Source organism: Leguminivora glycinivorella, chromosome 4 (genome assembly GCF_023078275.1).
Source record: "Leguminivora glycinivorella isolate SPB_JAAS2020 chromosome 4, LegGlyc_1.1, whole genome shotgun sequence".
Classification (NCBI taxonomy): Eukaryota; Metazoa; Arthropoda; class Insecta; order Lepidoptera; family Tortricidae; genus Leguminivora; species Leguminivora glycinivorella.
The window spans coordinates 17998155-18021984 of record NC_062974.1 but is presented as its reverse complement, the minus strand read 5'-3'; the positions used below and the strand labels follow the sequence as shown (position 1 = coordinate 18021984).

The 23830-nt window shown below is 36.4% G+C and overlaps 2 protein-coding genes across 2 annotated transcripts in view; one reads left to right on the top strand and one right to left on the bottom strand.

Moving 5' to 3' along the window:
* Positions 1 to 1292: 1292 nt before the first annotated feature.
* On the top strand, positions 1293 to 22982 carry LOC125225108 (facilitated trehalose transporter Tret1-like). The gene is made up of 5 exons (XM_048128662.1): positions 1293 to 1637; positions 18314 to 18520; positions 19213 to 19403; positions 21464 to 22255; positions 22654 to 22982. The coding sequence occupies exons 1-5, from the start codon at positions 1586 to 1588 to the stop codon at positions 22840 to 22842; spliced, it is 1431 nt and encodes a 476-aa protein (XP_047984619.1). The 5' UTR covers positions 1293 to 1585; the 3' UTR covers positions 22843 to 22982.
* The window catches only part of LOC125225107 (myrosinase 1-like), a 39963-nt gene continuing 39050 nt past the window's right edge, over positions 22918 to 23830 (bottom strand). The window contains exon 7 of the mRNA XM_048128661.1: positions 22918 to 23172. Within this exon, the coding sequence (XP_047984618.1) occupies positions 22971 to 23172 (202 nt within the window). The 3' untranslated portion in view covers positions 22918 to 22970. The remainder of the gene's footprint in view (positions 23173 to 23830) is intronic.

Below are 23830 nucleotides of genomic sequence, written 5' to 3'. Positions count from 1 at the left end.
CTGGATTCATGATTGACAGGACAGCATCATATTGCGTAATAATTATGTAAATGTAGGGACGGAAAGAGAAAAAAAATCGAAGTCTTTTATAAAAACTTTATCGAGAGGATAAAACGATCTTTTTGTAATGCCATTACCACAGAATATATAATAGTTGCCATTACTAAAGTCGTCTAATATTCTGTAATTCGTATAGATATCTCTTATAAAAAGCTCATAAGAAAAAGAGGAACATGTTAGTAGACATGTGTACAAATCTTTTATAGTTTAATACGTAGATATATAGGATATCTACGTTGCAAGAACAGCTGGTAAGCTTAACCTTCTAAGGGTCAGTGAGATCTCAATGATTACGTCATTTATGTCCCACACACATCCAGGCGCTCTTGGCAACAGTTCGGCTTATTCCTATAATATGTCACTTCCTTTTAGATGTAGGGGCGAATTCAGGCATGTACAACATGATGCTTATTTGACTTTTATATCTCTCTATCCCTGACAATGATATTGTAGACAGAAAATCCATTTTATAGAGGTAGACATCAACATTTCTAATTCTAATTTGTTAGGGTTTCAAACTCAAAATTAGACCTTTCGGTAGTAGTTACCTCTGTAGGTGTGATAATACGTATCACTCCTTCTTATTTCAAGAAACAGGGAAACAGATAAAAAAAAACCTGTAAAAAAGTGCATTGCGGAAATATTTACCTACATAGTTACACAAAAGTTTTTTTGCTTGCTAGAATATTAATATTATTGGTTATACGTTTCTGAAAATTATGAAAATATGTAATGAGGACCTGTGGGTATCATAATTAATATCTGGATCAACCTTCCTTTTATAATTAGGCGCGTTACGCAACAGACTCCGCGCAAAACGCAGCCTTCTCGCCGCGTGCCCCAGTTATTAGGGTATTCCCGTTGCTTAATTATTGCATGCGTGTGCCAATGAAACGTCTCGTGCAGTACAGTTCAAACTATTGTCAGTATTATTTTTGGACTAAAGTCTAAAAATACTAATGTCTCCACAAACATTCGGAGGCACGGTCGTTCCACCAGCGAGCAACGTGCGCGGGAGCCGCTCGGCGCCGGCGGCGAGCCGATGTCGACCTTGTTGTTATCTCGACAAGAGCTACTCCGCGTAGAGACGCGCACGGCGCGATAAACAGAGAGCAAAAACGTGCGCCCGCGCCGATTTACCTCATTCCGTTGTACTCGCCGCGCCGCGATACGTTCGCTTCGCTCGTTCGACTCGTTCAGTCGCTCGCCCGCCGCCGTCGCGTTATCACGACACTCGTTTCGCCGCACTATGAGCCAGCAAGCCAACACATAAAACATCAAAAATGAAGCCTAATAAGTTATAACGTTTTTCTTTCAAACCCAATTTAATTTTTAGTTCGAAATATATAACATTGTGATATTTAGCTAGTTTCCGTTAATATTATTATATATTTAACATTCTAAAATGGATACAAATTATTAGTATATTTTATATATTTATAAATAATCAGTGCTCAAGATAATCTCATTCCAAAACGTCCAGTAAGAAATTAATAGTCAAGAAATAACTAGGAACACATTTACAATGACAGCCAAAACTCGTTCACATTGGAAGGAATATGCAACAGCACTATGTGGTAAGTTAATTGTTTAACATAACCTATCATTTTTCGCCACGCCACGCATGTGAGCCATGTTGCGCACATCCATGTAAATACTCATGTGGACTCATGTACACACACATTATTCTAATCATTAATGCATAGCTTTGCTTATCGTATGTTTGCTTACACGCTTGTCATAATTATGAAACCGTACGCCATAACACCTTATAACCTCAACATATTCGCAAATGAATGGTAACAATCTTAGTGAAATATGATTCAATATACCTACAACTATTTCAATATGTTTAAATATTCATGAAAGGAATCTGGCTCTACATGACCGTTTCAGCGTAATTTGAGGTTATTAGAGGTTATCATCAGAGTCAACACGAAGCAATACTTTTTGACACTTAGAAGTCTCTAGTTATAATTTGTATATCCTTTTGAAAGTCATACAACCTAATAACACGCTTCTTGAATGATAAACAAAACATACATTTGAGGACAATGAAACAGTTTTAATTTCTCGGTACACATACAATGTAAACAAGTACCGTAAGCAGTACGAGTACGAGGTTAGGCATTACAAACAATTTAGATCGCATCAGATTGATTACAGGAATTTCATCGTGACTCACCACAATAATAACAAATGCAAAACTTAAAATACTTCAAGTCGAAATAAAAAAAATAAAAACGTGGAATTAAGTCAATTAGGTTAAAAATTTACCTACACCTCCATCAACGGATTTATTCTGATTAGCTTTTTAATTAGGTCTATATAATTATGTACACCGCATATACATGTTGAATAACTGTGCCTAAATTCCCTAGTCCCTTTACCTTCTTGGTACAATGGTAACAGGGTTGTACTAAAATTTTATTGTTAAATACTAACGGACTAACATTTGCCAAATCAATTCGTATTGCTAATTTCCCATTGGAGCTGTATCCATTTCAGCTTAGAGCTAACCCTTACCCTAAGCGGAGAAAAATAGGACCCTAATATGAGTAATATACATAGTTTGCATCTGTATACATATGTAATTCAGTAAATTCTTTAATCGTGAAAGCTGTCGAGTGCGGTATCATCGGTTACTGACTTCAAAGTAGGCACATACCATATATTTTAACTTTACAAAACATTACTTTTAAGTTGTATTTTTAAAGCTATTTTTTTCTGAAATAACCGTTAAAATTGGAAATAAATCTCTTTAAATTACATATACATACTTAATAGAATAATGTAAATACCGAGTATTGGAGTAAATTCAAAAATCATTCCCTGAGCTACACACACGCACACATACTAATAATTCACTTGCATACTAACTATATTAACTATGTCAGACTTCATTGGAAAATCTACCTATGAAAAATTATTTACAGATATTTTTAAATATAATATATCCAATAATTTATTAAAACGTAGCATTTTAAACATAGACGTCAATGTCTCATTGGGTCCGATATCGCGCGTTATCATTAAGGTCGTGGGTTTCATTTCAACCGTTATTCTTCCTAAAAGCAAATCCGATTGGAGCTGCAATTCCCGGAACAATTTTTAGGGCAGGTATAAACTCTACAAAGGACCCGCCGTTTGGACCAACAAATCCTTAGTGATGGACGAACCATTGCTGTATTTAAAATAACTTAATGGTTTCTTCGTGGGGTACCTCTAATACTCATGCTTACATTACAAGTCCTGCTTAAGATTAATTGGTTCAATCAGCTATAAGGGAAAATAGGACTTTGTGTGGCGGTTTCAACTTACATGCCTACTATATACAGTCAAGGAAAGTGCAGATTTACGAACAAAAGATGGGCTTAAATTTATGGGTCGTTATGTCGTTAAAGTTCTTCATAATCTGACCTGAATAGCAAAACGTTAAAAAACTACTGAGGATACCACTGCTGAATCAATATTCTCCACAATAGCATAGTGTTCACGTAAATCCTTGAAATAGCGCTCACGTTGTAATTTACATTTGCCGGAGCCGTTCGATTCCCGCTTAATGGACACCTATCAGGCCAGTAAGAGCGTATGTCAATGACATCAGATAGCTCGCAGTCCTCGATGTCGCGATTTCGTGCGATTCGCTCGCTCGAGTGGCCAAGAGAGAGCACTCCCGTCGGCGAACTGACGACTGCTGTTTATAAACAATGCCGTTGCAATGACTCGTTTCTACTCCGACAATTCCTTCGTAGAATCGCTTGTGGAAATGTTTTCTATTTACTTCAAAGATCCCGTAAAATTCATATGAGTATTATACCTCATTAGGTATACTTAATGAGGATTGTTTGTTTATTTCCTTAACATATATATATGTATGTTTCACGCATCAGACTACAAGGCTATAAAGAAACAAATGAACGCAATATATTCCAACTTGTTTACGAGAATTACGGGCAATAGATTGAAACACTAGAGTTTCCAATTACAGCGGCTCATTAAGCAGATGCCTCCCGTGCAATTGTTGATAAACCAATTGACGTCATCAAAGTTGTTAACTATCGGGTAATAACGAGAAAATACAACACGTATATACAATACGTATTTAAAGCACTGAGCTGAAGCGTATAACTTTAATGCCTTTCAATCTACTTTTCATGTTGTAGTTTATTCAGAAACTGGGTCCCGACCGCAACTGCCGGCATTTTCAAATAAATTCGCCGGCTGAGGTTAGCCAGCAATCGTAGAGATAAACTCTCTTTATTAGCGCGGCCTCAAGCCGAATGCAGTGCGCAGCGATGCAGTGGGAGATAAACGGATTCAACTTAATCATTGGTTGGCATTATGCCATACGACACGGGTACTTAATCCTTCTGATAAGGTTGCCTTATCGAATTGGTCCATAGGAAATATACAAGAGCTGTTAGTTTTTATGCTCGCAGATTATCGCGCGAATGAGGCCGTCGAAATGTATTTCTGTGTAGTCGGGTAGCAGCGCAAGGACTTTTTAAACTACAGAGCTGCCAATTTTTTCCCAAAGTCACCCAGTTTTCCCATCGTCTAAAGTCTAAACTGACCAAAAAGTTTCGTCTTAGGAATGTTAATTAGTTCACTATCGTCACAGTCGCGCACTTGAAAGCAATTACATAGTAATTATGTATTCATAATTCATGAAATGTTTATAATATTTTTACAAAAAACTAATAATTAAATGCTAAACACACTCTCCGTTCAATAGTTTGCAAATGAAGCAGACTTTCTTAATCAAAGTCTACATATTAAAATATTAATTATTGACGTCGTTACACGTCAAATTAAATGTTTTAACTACGTTGACCGATTTAAGAAAATATATTGTTCAAAAACAAAAATATGTATGGAGGGACAAATATATGAAAGGTATAATAATTAATAATATACGAAGGCATTATTAGAATGTTGTACATACAAATATATGTATTGTATTTATCACAAAACATATATTAAGCATAAAAATACCATATACAATAGTAGTTACCTTCGTAAGAAAGTAAAAAGAGAGGATGGAAGTCTCTTGACTAATAAATTATCCATTCCTTTAGAGGTAATGGGGCGGAGGTATGTACTATCAGCTGTAAAAGTGCATGGAGAAATTATGAATGAATTCATTGACTAATTCACCATCCACTTTTGCAGCTGATAGTACCTATAAGAGATCAATAAAAAAAAAACAAATTGAGTAAACGTTGATACGTAAATAACATAAATGGGTCATTCTACGAGACAGCGTTTTTTGTCTTATTCCTCTGTCCTTTTTTATTTTTGAAATTTGACCAATAAGGACATACTCTTGTGAAAATAGATTTATTTTTAGACATAACTATGGTTTTGGCCCATATTTTTGTGAACTCATTCATAAAATAAATTCATTTTAACTTTTTGGTCCAGAGGAATAAGAAATTTAGGCCCAGAGGAATAAGATAAGTCAGGATAGGTTAACAAAAATGTTAAAAAACCGTATATTTATAAATTATATATTGTACTTTTGTTCACAAAACTATCAAAAAAGTATTCTAGAATATTTTTATATTTATTTTTATTAATAACATTCAGACTGTAAATGCACTAGGTGCTAAAAAGGTCTAATTTTTTTTATTACATACATACATACATACATACAATCACGCCTGTATCCCGTAAAGGGGTAGGCAGAACACATGAAACTACTAAAGCTTCAGTGCCACTCTTGGCAAATAAGGGGTTGAAAGAAAACGACAAACTGTGACATTGCAGTGACAGGTTGCCAGCCTCTCGCCTACGCCACAATTTAACCCATCTCCCATAGTCGCCTTTTACGACTCCCACGGGAAGAAAGGGGGTGGTGAAATTCTTAACCCGTCACCACACAGGTACAGGCACAGGTTTTTTTTATTAATATTTTTAAAAAGATGTAAGTTTTTTTTATTAAGTTACTTTAAAATATAGGAAATCACTTGAAAACTACTCTTCTTTTTGAAAGTCAGTTAAGAAAAACAAGAAAAATTTAGGAAATTCTTATTCCATTGTCCAAAATCCATAGGAATAAGGGACAAAGGAATAAGAAATTATCGAAAAAAAACCAATGATTCATAATGTGTATGTACAACGCGGCTGTCGTTAATAATATGACTAGATAGTACGTAAAGCAATTAATTAAGCAAAAAAGTACATTTTTAAAAGTTACACAAATCCCAAAAAACCGAACAGAGTAATAAGAATGATACCTGAACCACGGACAGAGGAGTAAGATATTTACCTTCGTAATTCCGGAGCCACGTGCAACAGCCGAAACTTCCACCTCGTACCACGTTCCGAACGCGACTGATTATTCCCCGCGGGGGGAAGTTTGTCTACAATCTTCAATACGTTTACGATACAGGCGAATAAAGCCCGCACCAGAGAAATAAGAATTTTGTCGCGGACATCTCTTATTTCCTAAATTTTAAATACAAAATTATAGATAAAAAAATACTTGTTAAATTTTAGTAATGTAGTAACTAATAATGTATCCATGTACTCAATCAAAATATTCGTTAAGATGACTGAATTGAAGTTATCATCACATGTTTAGAGAAAAATGGAGAACGGACACGACAGAGTAGTAAGAATAACGGATATATTTTTTTAATATAAAAAATTACAATGACCTTATACTAAAGCTAATTGATGTCCCAGTCGACTAGAGATATAAAGTATCTCTGAAAAAAAAAACAGGATTTTAAACTAAAGTTTTCAGTGAAATAAGCCTCCGGACATTGAAAATTAGGGTCTCGGAGAATCACCCAAATGCTTATTTTTTTACATCTTTAAGAAGCTATTATTTGATACAGTCTATTAAAACGTATCGAACGAAGTGTTACTAAATGATTCTCCTCTTACATGGTTATTTACGAACTACGTCGCAGGCGACCAGAAATAATGGCACAATGAAATAACCTTCAATCAATTGTCGAATTAACAAACCATTCACAACAGAATTGTTTTCATAATATCACGTGTTTTCAATTAGGTATCTACTTAATTACTACTAAATTTGTTTTTGTTTGTTTTGAAGTTTTTTTTACACAAAAACGCATTCTCTTTTTCAATGTGTATTGTGAACTAAGAGATACGAGGAAAACGATGTGAAAATCAAAAATACTAAAAGCTAAAACACAATTCTATTTTTTACTATGAATTTAAAAGTCCATTATGTAGGTATATAAAATTTTCCACCTCCACCTACCACCATTACTTATTTGTCTGGTTTTATCATTCATTATTTTTATTCTTTAGAGCGTTTCTAAGACAAAATAAATAGAAGAAACTACATTTATACGCAATTTCACACAAATCATGTTTATGTCAATTACTCAACCAACTGGAACAAATTCAACCTTTCCCGTTACAAAAAATATTAAGTTAGGTTTTTCGGCGACGTGTCGACGTACCTAAGAAGCTTATTCTTCGATAAAATAGAAAAAGGAAACATAACAAGCTCTAGATATTTCTAGAGCTTGTTATGTTGGTCGTCTCTACATTATAAACCAATTATTAGAATTTTTATATTAGTTTTTTACTTTAAATATGTGTACAAAGCGGTAGAACTTAAAGTGTTATAATTTTGAGTGTTAATGGACAGATTCTTTTGGTGCATTGTATCACCAGATTCTGCTGATGTCGATATAGGGATAGGGATAGTAATAGAGCAGGGTCGGCTATCGTTTGATGACCGTACCGAACATCTGCAGAGATCGCCACTTAATTAAAAACGCAATTGGTAGTTATTGCAGTCAAAAAAATGTTTACATTGGAAAAACAGGGGGCCGATTTTTGAGTCTCACGGCGTTCGAATTCAGAAAATTGTCACTGAAAATAATAGGCAATTCACCGTTTTCAACCGGTACTTTAGTGACAGTGAGACTCAAAAATCGGCCCCCAGATCAGAAATTCACAAATGCTATGACTTTTTTTTCATTAATGCACTGGCTCATATCATATTGCTTGCACATAACGAGTATTTCCCAGAACGATACATATATGTACATAATTGAGCGCTAATTTATTGGAAGGACAGGAGACCAATTTGTTCTCAGAGGCTCATGCTCGGGTTGTCAATGACAATGGGAATAACAACCGGCAGGCAGATAAACCGGATCCATGGACGGCTAAATACCGTGCGATTCGTGCGAATTATCGTGAACATGCGTTTTTGTGTAAAAAAAACTTGAAAACAAACAAAAACAAATTTAGGAGCGTTTTCACATCCGATCATCGGATATCGGAGGGATGTAAAAAGAAATCAGCATGGCAGTTCAACATCGATCGGATCGGATATATGTGAAAACGCTTTACGTGTGAACTTTTTACGATTATAGTAGAAAAGTACATATTCTGAATATTTCTGAATAACAAGTTCGATCTATGAAATGGAACTGTGAAATTCTTACGAAATAAGTTTTAGTTTAACTACTGCGAAGTACTATTGCGAAGTAAGCTATTGTATTATCAGGTACCTATATTCTAACCATTATAATATTAGTGCTTGTACAAACTAATATAAAACAGTCTCCTTGAGAGATTAAGAATGATTTTTTTTTCGAAATGATTATGGCAATATAATTCTTTCTCACGTAGAATGTCATTGATGAAGGTTGATTGAACTTATTAAATCAATTGCAAACACACAACAATCAATTACAAATAGGTACACTCTGGAGTATGTCTATATTTACCTAGTCTACATAAATGTACGAGTACGAATATGGATATAAAGTCTGACGTTAGTTACTGCGTAATTTGTTTTGATATCGTCTTCTCTTAAAATTATGACAGATAGGTTTATGTTTTTAGAAATAATTACTTACCTAAAATGCTCGGCATGTGTTCTTTCAGACTTTCACTTGAAATTTGTTAAATATATAAGTTTGTAAACATGAACTAAGTATAAAGCAAATGTTTTGAATGGCTTGTTCATAACATTCAGTCTAGGTTTCTAACTTGTGATTTATCTTAGTCACTTTATATATAACATTTTCCTTGAGTAAACATTTGTTCTTTTGACTTCATCTAATGCTGTTCTTGGTAATTGCTGAGTAAATATAATATAAATTTCTAGTAAATTATCTATATATCAATACTGCTTTAAAATCATCCTCAATTCGTATAGGTACTTATATAAAGTATACTTTTGCATATGCATTATTGTAAGTATTGTAAGATCTAAGACACCAACATACATACATAATTAAAACATATGTTTAAGTACTCAAATAAGTAGTGCAGTTAAGCATTTTCAGTAACGTATTAACGCATAAATAATTAAAGAGCGCCCTTTCCGTGGCTATTAATCCTGAACACCCAATGGTGCCTTGTTCTCATGAGCCACTTTTTCGCTTACTATTAGCACAAGATTTGCTTATAACCTAACGAATAACCAGTCAAAGCGTTCAATTATGTCAAGCGACAAAATTTCGCTTGGGCTCGATACAAAACGTCTCAAAGAATAAATTTCGCGAAGCATACCCGTTAAGTAAAAGTAGCATGACACGTCTAGCCGCACGCTGGAGGCCGGTGTCTGAGGAAGCGCGCAGCACGTGCGCGCGTCGGAGTATTTATAACCTGTCTCGTGACTGAGAAGCCGTGAGCTTTTCAAAGAGTTTGCCAGTGCCGTGCCCTTTAACCCTTGGTATCGGTCGGTTCAAATTGATTCTTAGTACTTTTTAGGGTTCCGTACCAAAAAGGTACAAAAGGAACCCTTATGGCGCCGCTCTGTCCGTCTATTTGTCTGTCATTAACATGGACTTATGAAAATATTAATAATACAGAATATAATTTATTTATCTATTCGCAACATATGTCGAAAAAAGAGAAAGTGCCTCAAAATGATCTCACCTCAGCATATAGCTGGCGACTTCCAGCGCTGATACTCCTCGAATATAATCTAATTAAGAGATTAATAACGGTGTGCGTGTGGATTGAGTGAGCACCTTCCGAAAATAAAAAAAAATATGCTGATCATTTAGTAAAAGTTCTAAAACAATTGTAAAACGAATCTCTGAATTTGTAAAAAGATAAATCAAAAGATACAGTCATTAACATGTGCTCACTCAGTTCTCACAAACTACCAACGAAAACAGTGAATTTAACGTCTTTCCTATACAAAATGTACTGAGGAAACGTTTTTTGAATTACACTTAAGCGGCGTGGCGCGGACGCCCCTTGCGCGCCCCGAGACACGCGACGCATAAGTGGGAACGCTGCCTTAGAACCGATTTTTTACATTTACAATAATATGCAAAGCGACTGCCAAATAATGCGAATATGTAGTTGTAGGTACTAAAATAACCTTGATCCAAAATGGCCGCTGCCCGCATTTAAAAAATTCGTTTTCGTTCGCTTGTAAAATTATATTTTTTTTACACTGTTAATTGTTATCTTAAAACGTTGAATACCTATTTAACTATTTATTTGCGTCTACAAAAGGAGCGTCGATTTAATAATAATTCGACAGGCCACCGAGCGAAATAGCCTGGGTACAAATTCTGATGGCGTACACACATCTGTTTATTCTGCCAAGATCAAAGTTCAAACGTATCGAATGTTTAATAAAAGCCAATATATCTTTCAGCATATTACGAATCGTATAATTCATATAAACTGCCACTTATAATGTAACCACTTAACCTAGAGGTATTGGCAACGTGGAATACGTCGCTCTTATTGAGCACATGTTGGTACAATACATAACCTACGTATACATGTGATGTTTCCCACCTAAAAGGTCCTTATGCAATGAGCTTAAGGACCTTTTTGCTATGGAAAAACACATACATGTTCGGTGAAACAATCGGCAGTAATTAACGTGCATTGTTTTGCGGTGTGTATTTTATAGCGCAGCTACAATATATTCATTATAAACAGTAAATTCTTTCGAACGACTATTTTCAGCGGCACAATACCTCGTTGCTGAATGTCATCAGCTTATCTGTCCTGCTATATTCGTCGGAGACAAAGGTTATCTAGTTATTCCATCGAGTAGACTGATTGTGTCTGTAGTTGATAAAATGTGAAAAGTGAGTGACTCTGAGTCACGCGGAGAGAGAATTTACTCCACATTACACATGTATCGCGCTGTAGGTGATGGCTTGGCTTACGTCACCGGCGCGCAGCCACGCCGCTCACGCCCCGCGCACGCCCCGCTACCGCGCCTCGCGCGACCTCGCCACCGCCGGCAGGTCATGTGGCCTGGCGCCCGCCGTCGGCTTTCCTCGGCAACCTACATGTCCTACATACACACAAAATATCTACGAACTTAAAAAAAAGCTATTTAAAAAATTTGCGTCTAGTCTAGACGCCGGCTTTCAACGCCATCTGTCACTTCAATAATTTCCCCACCATCTTGTTTTAACGACTTTGACGCGTCAATCAACATCTTATTTCACATATTCCCGTGCGAACGGAAAATCTTAAGGAAATCTGACTCAAATAATTCACAAACTTCCCTTGGATAAACCCAAGCCATGTGAACGTAGACACCTTGAGATGACATATTTACAACTGAAGACATGGCTTATCCGCCAGTCAATGTCTACGTATATGTCTCTCTTAAATCGTAGATAGAATATATCAGAACATAAGGTGCGCCGCAATGAAGGTGACAAGCCAAAGATAAACATGTAACTTATGTAAGCATGATACTACAATAAATGTCTAACTTTGGAATCTGTTAGGAACTTGAATTTGACAGTCGCTATATTAACAGTCTTCCGTACAGGTAATCAGTAGATAAGTCTTACTCTCTGTATCGTTTTTTACGCTTGGAGAATGTCGGTGGACGATATTCTGAGTGTAGTGAGGCCAACAAATAAACAATATTCCGGAAAATATACAAAATCAAATAATAACAAGAACGCGGTGACCGTCCGGATATCTGCTTATCGCACTCGGCTCTATTAACCACAGTGAACTCGTATCATGCCTAATAGCCAAAACAATAAATACTAAATCGACTACGGCTGTATAAACTCTAATACACGATATATACCATAGAATATAGATATTTATAATAGTACAAGTACGATACCATCATTTCCTGCGACAACATTTATGATGCTAAAATAATGAAACTGCTCTAGGCTAACGTTTTATTTACAAGTTATGTACGATATGTTTTCGTACAGTCTCACCAAGTCACCATACAGAAGTTGAACTGAACTTTGTTTTACGCTATCGTGTGTCACCTGTTCCAACGATCTCGGAAGGATAATAATGTACTGAACTGAACAATACAATTGTCGAAAGAATGTTCTAGGTGTTTCGTTCTGCGTCTGCCATCACAATACGCTATTTTGAAAGCTTTTCCATGTTTGATAATTAGCCAATTTCCTGTCGTACATTTGATACTAGGATTACATGAAACAGCAAGGTGAGTTTATACCATATTTACACACACGCTGATCGTGAACATGTAATCGCGCAAGTACATCGACCAAACGCTGATTGTGCCAACTGGCAAGCGACGTGGCATACTGAATTATATTCCAAAACTCTCGTCCGTCTGTCTCCTTATTCAATTTACACGGATTCAGTCACGTTTTCCAAGTCAGATCTACGCCAGCGTTGTGTTACACCCATGTCATGATTAGTGTGTATTTTTGCAATTATATATTAACGTCCGACAATGAGTACGTGAATAATTAATGTTATACATAGAAATACAATACATACAAACGTGAATTAAGAAAGTTTCAACGTGTCATATAAATTCTACATTCTAATCATAATATTCTCCGCGTCTTTAACACAAACAGATGGATACAGGTCATACAGGGCATAACCTAACTGTATTAAAACATACTATTTTCCTTGTATTCATTAGCCTCAACACAAATAATGCCACATTCCTCAAGCCTTCAAGCTCTCACGTAATCTAACACTGAGCAATGTTGATACTTTGTATATTTCATTAAGACAGATAGCAACTGACGCATCCGATTTATTATCGCCTTATATGTGTGCGGGGAACACATGTCGCGGTGGTCAGAAGTTTCCATAAGAACGGCGATAACAGCGGCCCCGATAACAAGGGAGCGACCGCTCCCAAAACTAACATTTGTCCGTACACACATGCAACCACATTACTCCTTACTATCCCAATGTTTTGAAACTTCTTTTAAAATATATTTTTATGAAAATATCGAAATTGTTGTAGAAGTCGACCTCAATATCTAACACGTTTACCTAACCAATTTAACGCTGTAGAGGTATTCAGTAAAATACTACAAATAAAAACCGGCCAAGAGCGTGTCGGGCCACACTCAGTGTAGGGTTCCGTAGTTTTTCGTATTTTTCTCAAAAACTACTGAACCTATCAAGTTAAAAACAATTTTCCTAGAAAGTCTATAAAGTTCTACTTTTGTGATTTTTTTCATATTTTTTAAACATATGGTTCAAAAGTTAGAGGGGGGGGACGCACTTTTTTTTCCTTTAGGAGCGATTATTTCCGAAATTATTAACATTATCAAAAAACGGTTTTAGTAAACCCTTATTCATTTTTAAATACCTATCCAACAATATATCACACGTTAAGGATGGAATGAAAAAAAAAATCAGCCCCCACTTTACATGTAGGGGGGTACCCTAATAAAACATTTTTTTCCATTTTTTATTTTTGCACTTTGTTGGCGTGATTGATATACATATTGGTACCAAATTTCAGCTTTCTAGTGGTTACGGTTACTGAGATTATCCGCGGACGGACGGACGGACGGACAGACAGACATGGCGAAACTATAAGGGTTCCTAGTTGACTACGGAACCCTAAAAAACTATAATATTCCTATAATGTATTTAAAATATGCTTTAAAACATGGGTATTTTATGACTGGTGTTCAATTTGGACAAACGTTCGTTTCTGGAAGCCAGAACAGAAGTCGTAAACCATCAAACGGAACATAGTTAATTTACAAACAAATCCATCAAATTGGATACATTAATTACTTCTTGTAGGTACCTGCTACAAAAGTATAAGAACCATGGCTGAGTTAATATTATGTTTTAAAATAAGGAAGAACTGACTAAAATTGCTAACCAGATTCGAATATTTAATTATTTAGAGATGAGGAGTTTTACGGGGCGAGTTTACAAATTTAATATCTTTATAGGTCCATGCCACGTTTTGTTATCAGTTTAATTTAAGCGAGGCAATATTACTTATATATATATTATAGGTATGCGTAAACAAATGTTTCCTTGACTGAATTAATGGTTAACTGGGATGTATATAAGTAAAATTTTTATTCGTCCTCACTAAAATATTTTAAACACATATTTTAAAACTTAGCTCGTTCAACTTTGTTTTGAAGACAACATTTGTTTGTAATGCTAAGTCGCACTATTAGCGTTATTTTTGTAATGTTTTAGGAACCTTATGTTGTTGGTAGGAATGATGCCAAACGTCAAATCTCTGACTGATTAGTAGTAGCCAAAAAGCTAGATGCTGTATCTTTATGACAAAATGTATTAGGAACCTAATGATTTTCATGACAATTTTGGCTGTCGTTGGCGGTTTTCACAGAAATACGGATCGTAACATCCCAAAGTTTTGGCAAAAGGTTATGTCTTTGTGACGCACATTACGGCCAGCTGACTATTTCAGTACTTGAATAATTGCTTTCTGCAGAACCCAGTTGGGATTCGATCAATCTTAATAGCCCGTTTCATTGTAACCGCTAAGTCATCATACTACTTATACGAATTAAATTAACCTACTTTGCTTCAAATGGGGTAACCATGGCTAAGAAGTTTCCCGACAAGGAAAACTGATGTGAGTTGTAAGTTGATTGTTGTACCTTCTTATGTGGTTTAACTTATATTAAGTAAAATACAGTTCTAGCTCGCTTTTGCTTGCCTATGTTAAGGAAAAATATACAAATAAAATATTTCCACAAATAGATACATACAGTGGAATGAGATGAGTACTAACAGCCTAGAATTTCCTGTAAGTACAGTGTTTACATGTAGGTCAGACATTCTTGAAGTTCTTGTTTTGCTAAACGCCCTAAAATAACTATTAATTAGCATGTTTGTGTGATATTGATATGTCTTTGTCTTGCCTAGAAGCATAGTTGTATCTTTATATAAGTATATACTGTGGGTAACTTGGTTATGTGTTCAAGATGCCTTAATTGGTTTAATTACAGGATGTTAAAACATGGAGGTAGATCATTATCCGGCAAAGTACGTCAACATATATAGGTAGAACTCTATAGTGTAATTATACACGAGTAAATAAAAAGTATATCCTAAGTAAATAATGTACAGTGAGCGTTACTACATTAAAAAAAGTTAGCATATGATTTTTAAATTATTAATTTTAAACCAGAAGTTAATTTGTACCTACGGAATTCTCGGTGTTCGAGCTCGACTCCCACCTGGACGGCTTGAGGTTTATTGACTAAGCGAGGAATCTACATATTACGTTCGAAAACTAGCGGTCAAATACTTAATAACCCATATTTATGCAAACATTACTAAGAAGGAGCAAACATAATTCACACCCTCGTGGTATTAGTGTCCGGCCGGAAATGCCGAAACCGATAAATTTTCCGACATCTACTTAAGTACGTATTTCTCCCTTGCGTTAAAAGCAAAAATATTGACTGTTGACCTCAAGACACAAAGGGATATCATTAGTTTGTCAAAAGAAGTTCAAAAAAGAAAGTTAAAAAAAGTACCTGATGACCTCCCAAACTTAGAAAAGACCGCATATTGTTTTTAGTCTGGTCTGTTAGCTGTATGGCGAATGTAATACAATTTGCAATATTGTAAGCAATGTGCCAAATATAATTTCCTTATTCAGAAAATTCTCCCGTTCGTGTATTTGTTGTGTTTAAATGTTCGTGGTATTTTTGTTGCACAATAATAATTCCTCCCTAATATAAAAAAGATAAATAAGTACCGTAATTTCATGAAAATTTTCAGGAATTAAAAAAATATACTGTCTGCTACTTGCTATAAAAATGGAGGTGGATCCTTTAATCTGCATTGGATAATAATATCACGAGTAGGCATTATGTATCAATTAGCAATTGCAGTCCCATTAATAGTACTTTACGGTCTTTATCAGTGTGTAAAATAACGATTGTTTTATAACATAATGTGGCATTAACGCACTTGTATTAATTGTATTATCTTAAGCCCATGTTTCATTATTTACTTACTTAACTCCTTATCTATGTAAACAGTCCACTACTTACACTCTAAGTAGGCAGAATTCAGAATACCTACACATTTTACAAGGGTTGCTTGTATTGCGTATTTTCGTTCAATACTGAGGTGTTGACTTAAACAACTAAATATCCATGTCAGTCTCTGTAGGTATATGTAGTTTATCTCTCTGCTAGTACTCGGTATATCGGTTTTTTTTTAACTGTTATTTACCTAAACGTACCTGTCCCTGAATAATTGCTAATTAAAAAAAATACCGACATACCTAGTGGGCGATTTCCAATCAAACATGACTAAAAACACTCGCCTAATTCAGGTCTAAACAAAAAAAAAATTCTAAATAGGTTCATCCGTTCGGGAGCTACGATGCCAGACAGACACACACAGACAGACAGTCTGTCGTTTTTGCGTCGGAGGTTAAAAACTTAATACTCCTGAGGCTCTACCATGAGTTTGACGTTTTCTAATATGTTACTCGATAGCGTAAACAACACGGAAAGCGTATGTAAATTTTGGTTCTAGTAACTGTTTGCGGGCGCTGTTCACTTTCTATATTTATTTTTTCTGTGACGTTTATCATCATCATCATATCATCCCTTTATCGCCCACTGCTGAGCATAGGCCTTTCATTCTAGTACGCCATTTGTCCCGGTCCTGAGCTAGTCTCATCCAGTTGTGATCCGCAATTTTTTGGATGTCGTCGTTATGCTATCAATTATATTCAAAAATATCAAAAAGTCACGAAAATAGTTCTAATAACCTTTATTTCTAATTTAATAATTGAACATCCATGTAAACGTACCTACAATAGTTGGCAACCCTTGAACACCTAGAGGGCAATGCACCTAGTTAGTTTGCACAACTCTGAGTAATCTATTAACACATTACACAGCCATTTTCGAGTGAAATCGCCTTCTTGTTCACTAATCAGTGCCATTAACGTTGCAGAAAACATACATTTATGCACCAAAACACTGACGCATATATTTTAAATATAAGGTACTTAATTTTTAAGAGGCTTTTTCCTGCAACAACTACTTAAGGGAGCAACTAAATGGAGGGTTAACCCACCATTTTCGTTGGTGCAAGTGGCCTTAGGTCTAATAAATGTAACCAACTCTGTTAAATCTGTCTATCGAAATAAAATACATAAATTATTATTATTATGTTAATATTTTATATCGTAATTCGTGAAACATGTCATGAATTGTATGTCTAATTATCTTAAAGAAATAACTTCTAGCGTAATAGCGTTCAACTCGTAGCGTTGTTGCCTATCCCACTTTGAGAGTATTAATTATGAATAAGTATGTCAATGAATGTATAGATGATTTGGATTAATTTCAATTTAGCGATTAATAATTTGGCATGCTTTTGTCATTACATTGTAAACACAAATAACCTTTAGTACCAACGCATGTTTTATTTATGTACACAGGCACACTATTATTAAATACCTACATTTATACCTACAAAATAACATCAACTTCATCGCCTAACCTTTTTCTTATTTTTGTTTGTGTTTTGTTATGATTATCCTCGTGTTATAGAAAAATAATGCTTATTTTTAACGCTTAATGTTTTTAGTAACGTAACGACGCATATCAAAAATTTCAAGGTTAAATATTAGTGTTTTTTTCTGCTATTTAGTTCCTAACTTGCATAAACAAGGTTTAATAAACACAACTGTAAGCTTAAGAAGATAACCTAATGAAAAAGGTTGCTATATTATCAGTATGACATCTGCGCGTTGGTATTTTAGATTCTGGCTTTTTAACGAGAAAGTTTTAAGGAACCCACTGAATATCACGGACAATATCGACATGTCAGTTATATAGGTAAAATGCGACAGAGCCGAATAACTGACATTTAATTATCCTCCAGCGAACTTACCCCTAGTACCTACCCTTAATGCAATCAGACATCGCCTGCATCATAACCAAACTATTATGTTCTTTGTTTAAAATACTTATTAAACATCAGCGCTTCTACAATGATTATTAAGTGTAACTCTTTTCAATTCCAGCAACCCTCATCACCGCAACCGCAGGCACCTGCTACGGCTGGCCGTCCCCCACGCTGGCATACCTGTTGTCCAGCGAGAGCTCCATCCCCACCACCGCCGACCAGGGCTCATGGATCACCTCCATCATGATCCTGTGCTCCGCGCTCACGCCTGTACCCTCCGCCTACTTCGCCGACAGATTTGGACGAAAGACCACCTTACTACTTGGTAAGCTAATCTATCCTCCGTATGAATAAACCTACGCAGACTTTAATTCGTTATTTTTAGATTTTGTCCCTTTATTGAAAATGCTCTAAATGATGAACAAAAGACAAACGATTATTTGTAATGTTTAAACGCTTTATGTTGAAATATTCTTGGTAAAGAGAGCGATGAAATCATATGTTTATCAACTCCAATAAAAAAACAGAGCTAGTGCTATATCTTGCCATTGCAAATCACACATGAGTCTGGTCTGTGCATAATCGGTTCACCTTTTTCATATCACATATGAAACTGGGTTACGAGAATGCGTGTTATTTAATTGCCATTATACATATACTTCTTCTTCTACTTACTTTTAATATATTAGCCTCATCTGTCTACGTTTCACATACAAATATTCTATGTAATGTACCCTAGTGCCTCTTTTTACGTAGAACGTCAACATACACTCGTCACGTATTAAATCAAATCAAATCAAATCAAATCAAATATCTTTATTGCAGTAATATTACACATTACATATCTGTAGCAGGCAATACAGACCCTGTAAGGGCATAGCAACTTACATAGTATAATTATGTAGGTACTTATTAAAAACCTACCTCCAGAATTTTCCCTAGTAATAGAACACCCTGCCTAACTATTCATTCAGCCTCATCTACCAAGTTTCTAAACTCTTCACTCTAAATTTCCAGGGGCCGTGCCATTCATCCTGGGCTGGATCCTGGTGATAGTGGCCAAGTCTGTGCCTCTGCTGTACGTAGCTCGGATGTTCTCCGGGCTAGGTTACGGCATCGTCTACACCGTGGCACCAATGTACACCGGCGAAATTGCCACCAATGAAGTCAGAGGGGCTCTTTCCACGCTCATCACTCTCATGAATAAAGTACGTATATTTGAATGGTTTCTATAAAATAAATATTGAAAATTTGTTACTAGAAAGAGTTCTGAGAGTAGAATCTGTTATTAGAGAGAGATTAGAAAGAGAATGAGAGAAGAACTACACTTTTGTGGGCTCATTCACTATAATAATGAGTAGGTACCTATTCTCCATCTTTCTATTAAAAAGTTGTCCACGGTACGTTTTAGTAAGTATAAGAACAACTTTCATACCATTTTCCCTGTTTTTTTTTTCATCATCAGGGTCAAATCTACTTGACATTCTAAGCTCAAAGAGCTGAAATCAATCAGGCATTAGACGGTAAAAAGTCCACAAATGCACCATAGCCCTCAATTGCAATAGCCAATTTAGCCTTTGTTAGTTTTGTTACCACCATACACTGGCGGGAAAACTTTCAGGCTTTTCACGATCAAAGTGCGTAGATATAAGCCTTTTACAACCGACAGCGTAACGCTAAGTGCAAGGCGATGTCGATTTCAGAAGGCGACAGCCGAACAAATGTCTAATGGGGAAATATATTTAGAATTGCGCTAATGTGTGTTTATTAATGTTTTCGTTCTACAATTACATTAAGTTTTAAATGATAGTATTACTAAGTAATGTACCTGTCGTTTTATCCTAGATCGGAATCCACAAGATTTCGTTAAAAACACAAAACAACACGTGTTTGCTAACGTTTTGGAAGATAACCACCTGAATACATAATAAAGTTAAATACTTACGGCGGACGGCCATAAATAATGCATTGTTCGGTACTAAACAATACGTTTCGCTCCGGCAGGACGATTTTACCACGAACAAGAATTCAACGAATCTCAATGAAAAAGAAATTGTAGGTACATATTAATTTCCACCTAGTACTACAAAAATGCTCTATTAGGTAGTTTAAAATTTATAAGCCTAATTACTAAACATTCGGACGCAAGAAAGTGTTCTACACGCCAAAGAGACTTATTTTAGTCACACAAAAGTCCTCGTCCTGAATTTGTCTTTAGTATCTGGAAACTAGATGTTCAACACCATATGCACTAACGCTTCAAGCGGTAAATGCGAGCACCCTGTACTCACACCTTGCGGCAGATATTCCGCGTCATTGAGGTCAATTGCTTCGAATATCCTATGCACAAGATAGCTCTGAAATTTAGCAATTGAAATGGACCGAATAATATCGAAATTGGGGCAGATACTTACGTAGTTAGGTAATTTTCGGTGAAATTAGATAACAATGTTTAGGAGTAAATTCTTCTCTGTATTTGGGTAGGTTATTTAAGAAGTTATAGGTAAAGTTGTCTAGTAAGTAACTAAAAGTTTAACAATCCATAGGATTATAGTCTAAGTTTTGTTAAGCTTTAAAATTTCCATTTATTGGCGGAAACTGCCGTATTTGACACTTTATAAGCCTAATTAAGGATAAGGGTAATTTAGTTGTCATATACTGTAGGTATTAAGCTTCAGGCTTTTAACAATTTCAAAGGTTCTCATTAGTCGTTTCTATCTGTGTGTCGTTTCGTCGTTTCTATCTGACGCACACGCGCGCAAAACGTGACTCATTGCTTTAATTACATATCGCGCATGACTTGCCGACTTCAGACACAAAGAGTGTAGTGTACAGCTAGTCTTGATTACATTTCGACTACCTATTTACTTTGAAAACTCCGCCTTTGCCGGCCCTGTACCCGGCGGAGAATATGAGACGGATTTTAAACAATAACTATTAAGATATATGGAGTTTAACTCGTTACAGGGATCGAGACACAATTTTTCATAACAGTCAATGCTCTCGATTACGTAGTTGTGTAGGTACACGAATATATACGGTACTTACCGTTGTTCTGACAGCCAGCTTAAATTCCAAGAATCTCAGTTATTATCTAAGTTAATTCTAGTTGGAACTGAAATGTATAAGTGGATTTACTTGTTTCGCTAGTCTTACTCAGATTATTATTAAACTCAATAAATAGTTAGGTATAGGTACCACGTGTACAAAATACGAACATGTATCTATAGGTAATACCTTTCTAATAATTCCGTTTGTTTCATTCCAGGTCGGTATTCTTGCCCAGTACTGTATCGGACCCTTCGTCTCGATGCAAACCCTAGCCGGCATCAACTTGATCCTACCTATATCATTCGTTTTAAGCTTCATATTCTTGCCGGAGTCGCCATACTATTACCTAAAATTTGAACGTAGCGAAAGAGCAGAAAGATCCCTAAGAATGCTACGCAGCGGAGACATAAGAACAGAACTCAAAAACATCGAGATCAATGTCCAGGAAGATATGAAGAACAAAGGATCCTGGCTCGACCTTGTCACAGAAGCGACGAACAGAAAAGCAATGTGGATAAGTTTGGGCGTGTTCACGATTCAACAACTCTGTGGCAGTGCCGCTGTGGTTGCGTACGCTCAGGTGATATTCAACCAGACGGCGTCCACTAACAGCTCAGGCGCCGCAGAATCTGGACACTTGGAACCCTACGTGGAATCCATTATGGTGGGCTGCGTGCAAGTCGCGACATGTGTGCTGTCAGTTTGCCTTGTAGACAGAGTTGGAAGGAAACCACTGCTTCTACTGTCTGCTCTCGGAGTGGGGCTCATGAATGGAACACTTGGAACGTTCTACTGGTTCTACGAAGCGGACAAGGAATCTGTGCAGTTCCTGCATTGGTTGCCAGTGGCCTCTATCCTCGTGTACATCGTGTGCTACGCCATAGGGTTGTCAACGGTGCCCTACGTCATCATCGGAGAGATGTTCCCTACTAATGTCAAATTATACGCTTCCTGTGTGGCGCATATTTACACGGGAATCTTCATGTTTGCGGTTCAGAAACTCTTCCAGGTAAATACTACATAGCAAACTTAAGTAAATACTACCTATCCAAACACTATTACCACAATTAAAAGCAGTACCCAAAAAATCCATTCTACTATGCTCAGGATAAATTTTAAAGAGGCAAATTTACTGCCTCGATTGAGACTTGAACTCATGGCTTCTAGATCAATACTCCAGCGGTCTACTGAGCTACCAAATCTTTATCAGACATTCCCGCTTGATACAAAAATTAAACTGTCCCACAGTTTAAATATTACCTACTCGTATTCTCTAATTGAAATTGCAAAAATACTTTTGTACGAGTACCTATGTTTTTATTTTTATTTCATGTTTAAGGAACCTTATTATAGCATGTGGTAGAGCTATCCTGATGATACATAAATGTATTTATGTTTTAATTTCAGGTGGTCAAGGACGCGTGTGGCATTTACACAGTATTCTGGGGCTTCTCAGCATTCTCGCTCCTCGGGCTGGTGTTCATGCTGGTCGTGCTGCCCGAGACCAAGGGCAAGTCCTTCGCCTCCATCCAGGCGCAGTTGAAGCGCGACGTCGCGCGCGACAACGCCAGCAAGCTTATGACCGTCGAGTATTAAAGCGGCTAGGCCGCCCGGATTCTTCAGTGCTAGCTTAAGCTTAATTTAGGGATCAAGTTGATAATGAATCTTAAGAATATTTAAATGTAATTTAATTTAAAGATTTTTACAAAGGGTGTGTAGGGTAACTAAGGCCTGTAGAGGACTAGGAGGGGTAGCAGAGTGGGAGCCAGCGTGGCGGCTCCGGAGAACGCGGAGAAGTCCTCAGGGTCATAGTCTGCGGGCAGCCGCCGCGAGGCGACCACGTCTGTGTACAGCCGCGCCGAGCGCTTGGGCGTCCGCGTCTTCTTCGGGCTCTTGAAGTCCACCAAGTACAGACCGAAGCGGGACCTGCAAATGCATTTACAAATGTGACGAGTGAAATTATAACACAGAACGTTTGACTGATATTTTGTTTTATTTACTATCCTCGTCTCTGAAATTGGCTCAAGTATTGGGGGCAAATGATGAAATTCTATTGTTAAAGCGGAATAGTACGATACAAGTGCGGAAAAAAAGAAGTTCGAAACGAGTAGGTACCTCCTTTTCGCACGTGTATCGTACGACGTTTTCCAATACAGAAGACTCTCTGAAAACTACAGAATCTTTTACAAAAAATGATAACTAACAAAGCAAAGCAACTCACTTTTCAAAATACATAGATCCATAAATTTCTGTTATTCAGAATTAGCCCAAAGGAAGTTTAGGAAACTGATTTTACTTTACATTCTACACACAAAACTCATGTCATTCTGTCACAATGACTATTAAAAGGAAGGCTATGCTTTTAGTCATTGAATACGACAGTGGCCATACCTATTGTCTTTTGTTCCTGAGAGTACGACGGTCGGCACACACTATACGAGCCACCGTTATCCATTAGGGCTCCCAGAGAGTGCACTTATGTGCTCGTAGCTACTCGTACATGTTTATCTACTCGACAAAGTTAAGGGTTATAGGTAATAAATAGGCTGCTTTTGCTATTCAATGATAGTATTGGGTTTTAAAC

Bases quoted from the DNA above. Each gene is read 5' to 3' on its own strand.
- LOC125225108 (XM_048128662.1), top strand. From the start codon at position 1,586: ATGACAGCCAAAACTCGTTCACATTGGAAGGAATATGCAACAGCACTA. The intron at 1,638-18,313 runs GTAAGTTAATTG...TTTCAATTCCAG, and splicing joins ATATGCAACAGCACTATGTG to CAACCCTCATCACCGCAACC. The intron at 18,521-19,212 runs GTAAGCTAATCT...CTAAATTTCCAG, and splicing joins AAAGACCACCTTACTACTTG to GGGCCGTGCCATTCATCCTG.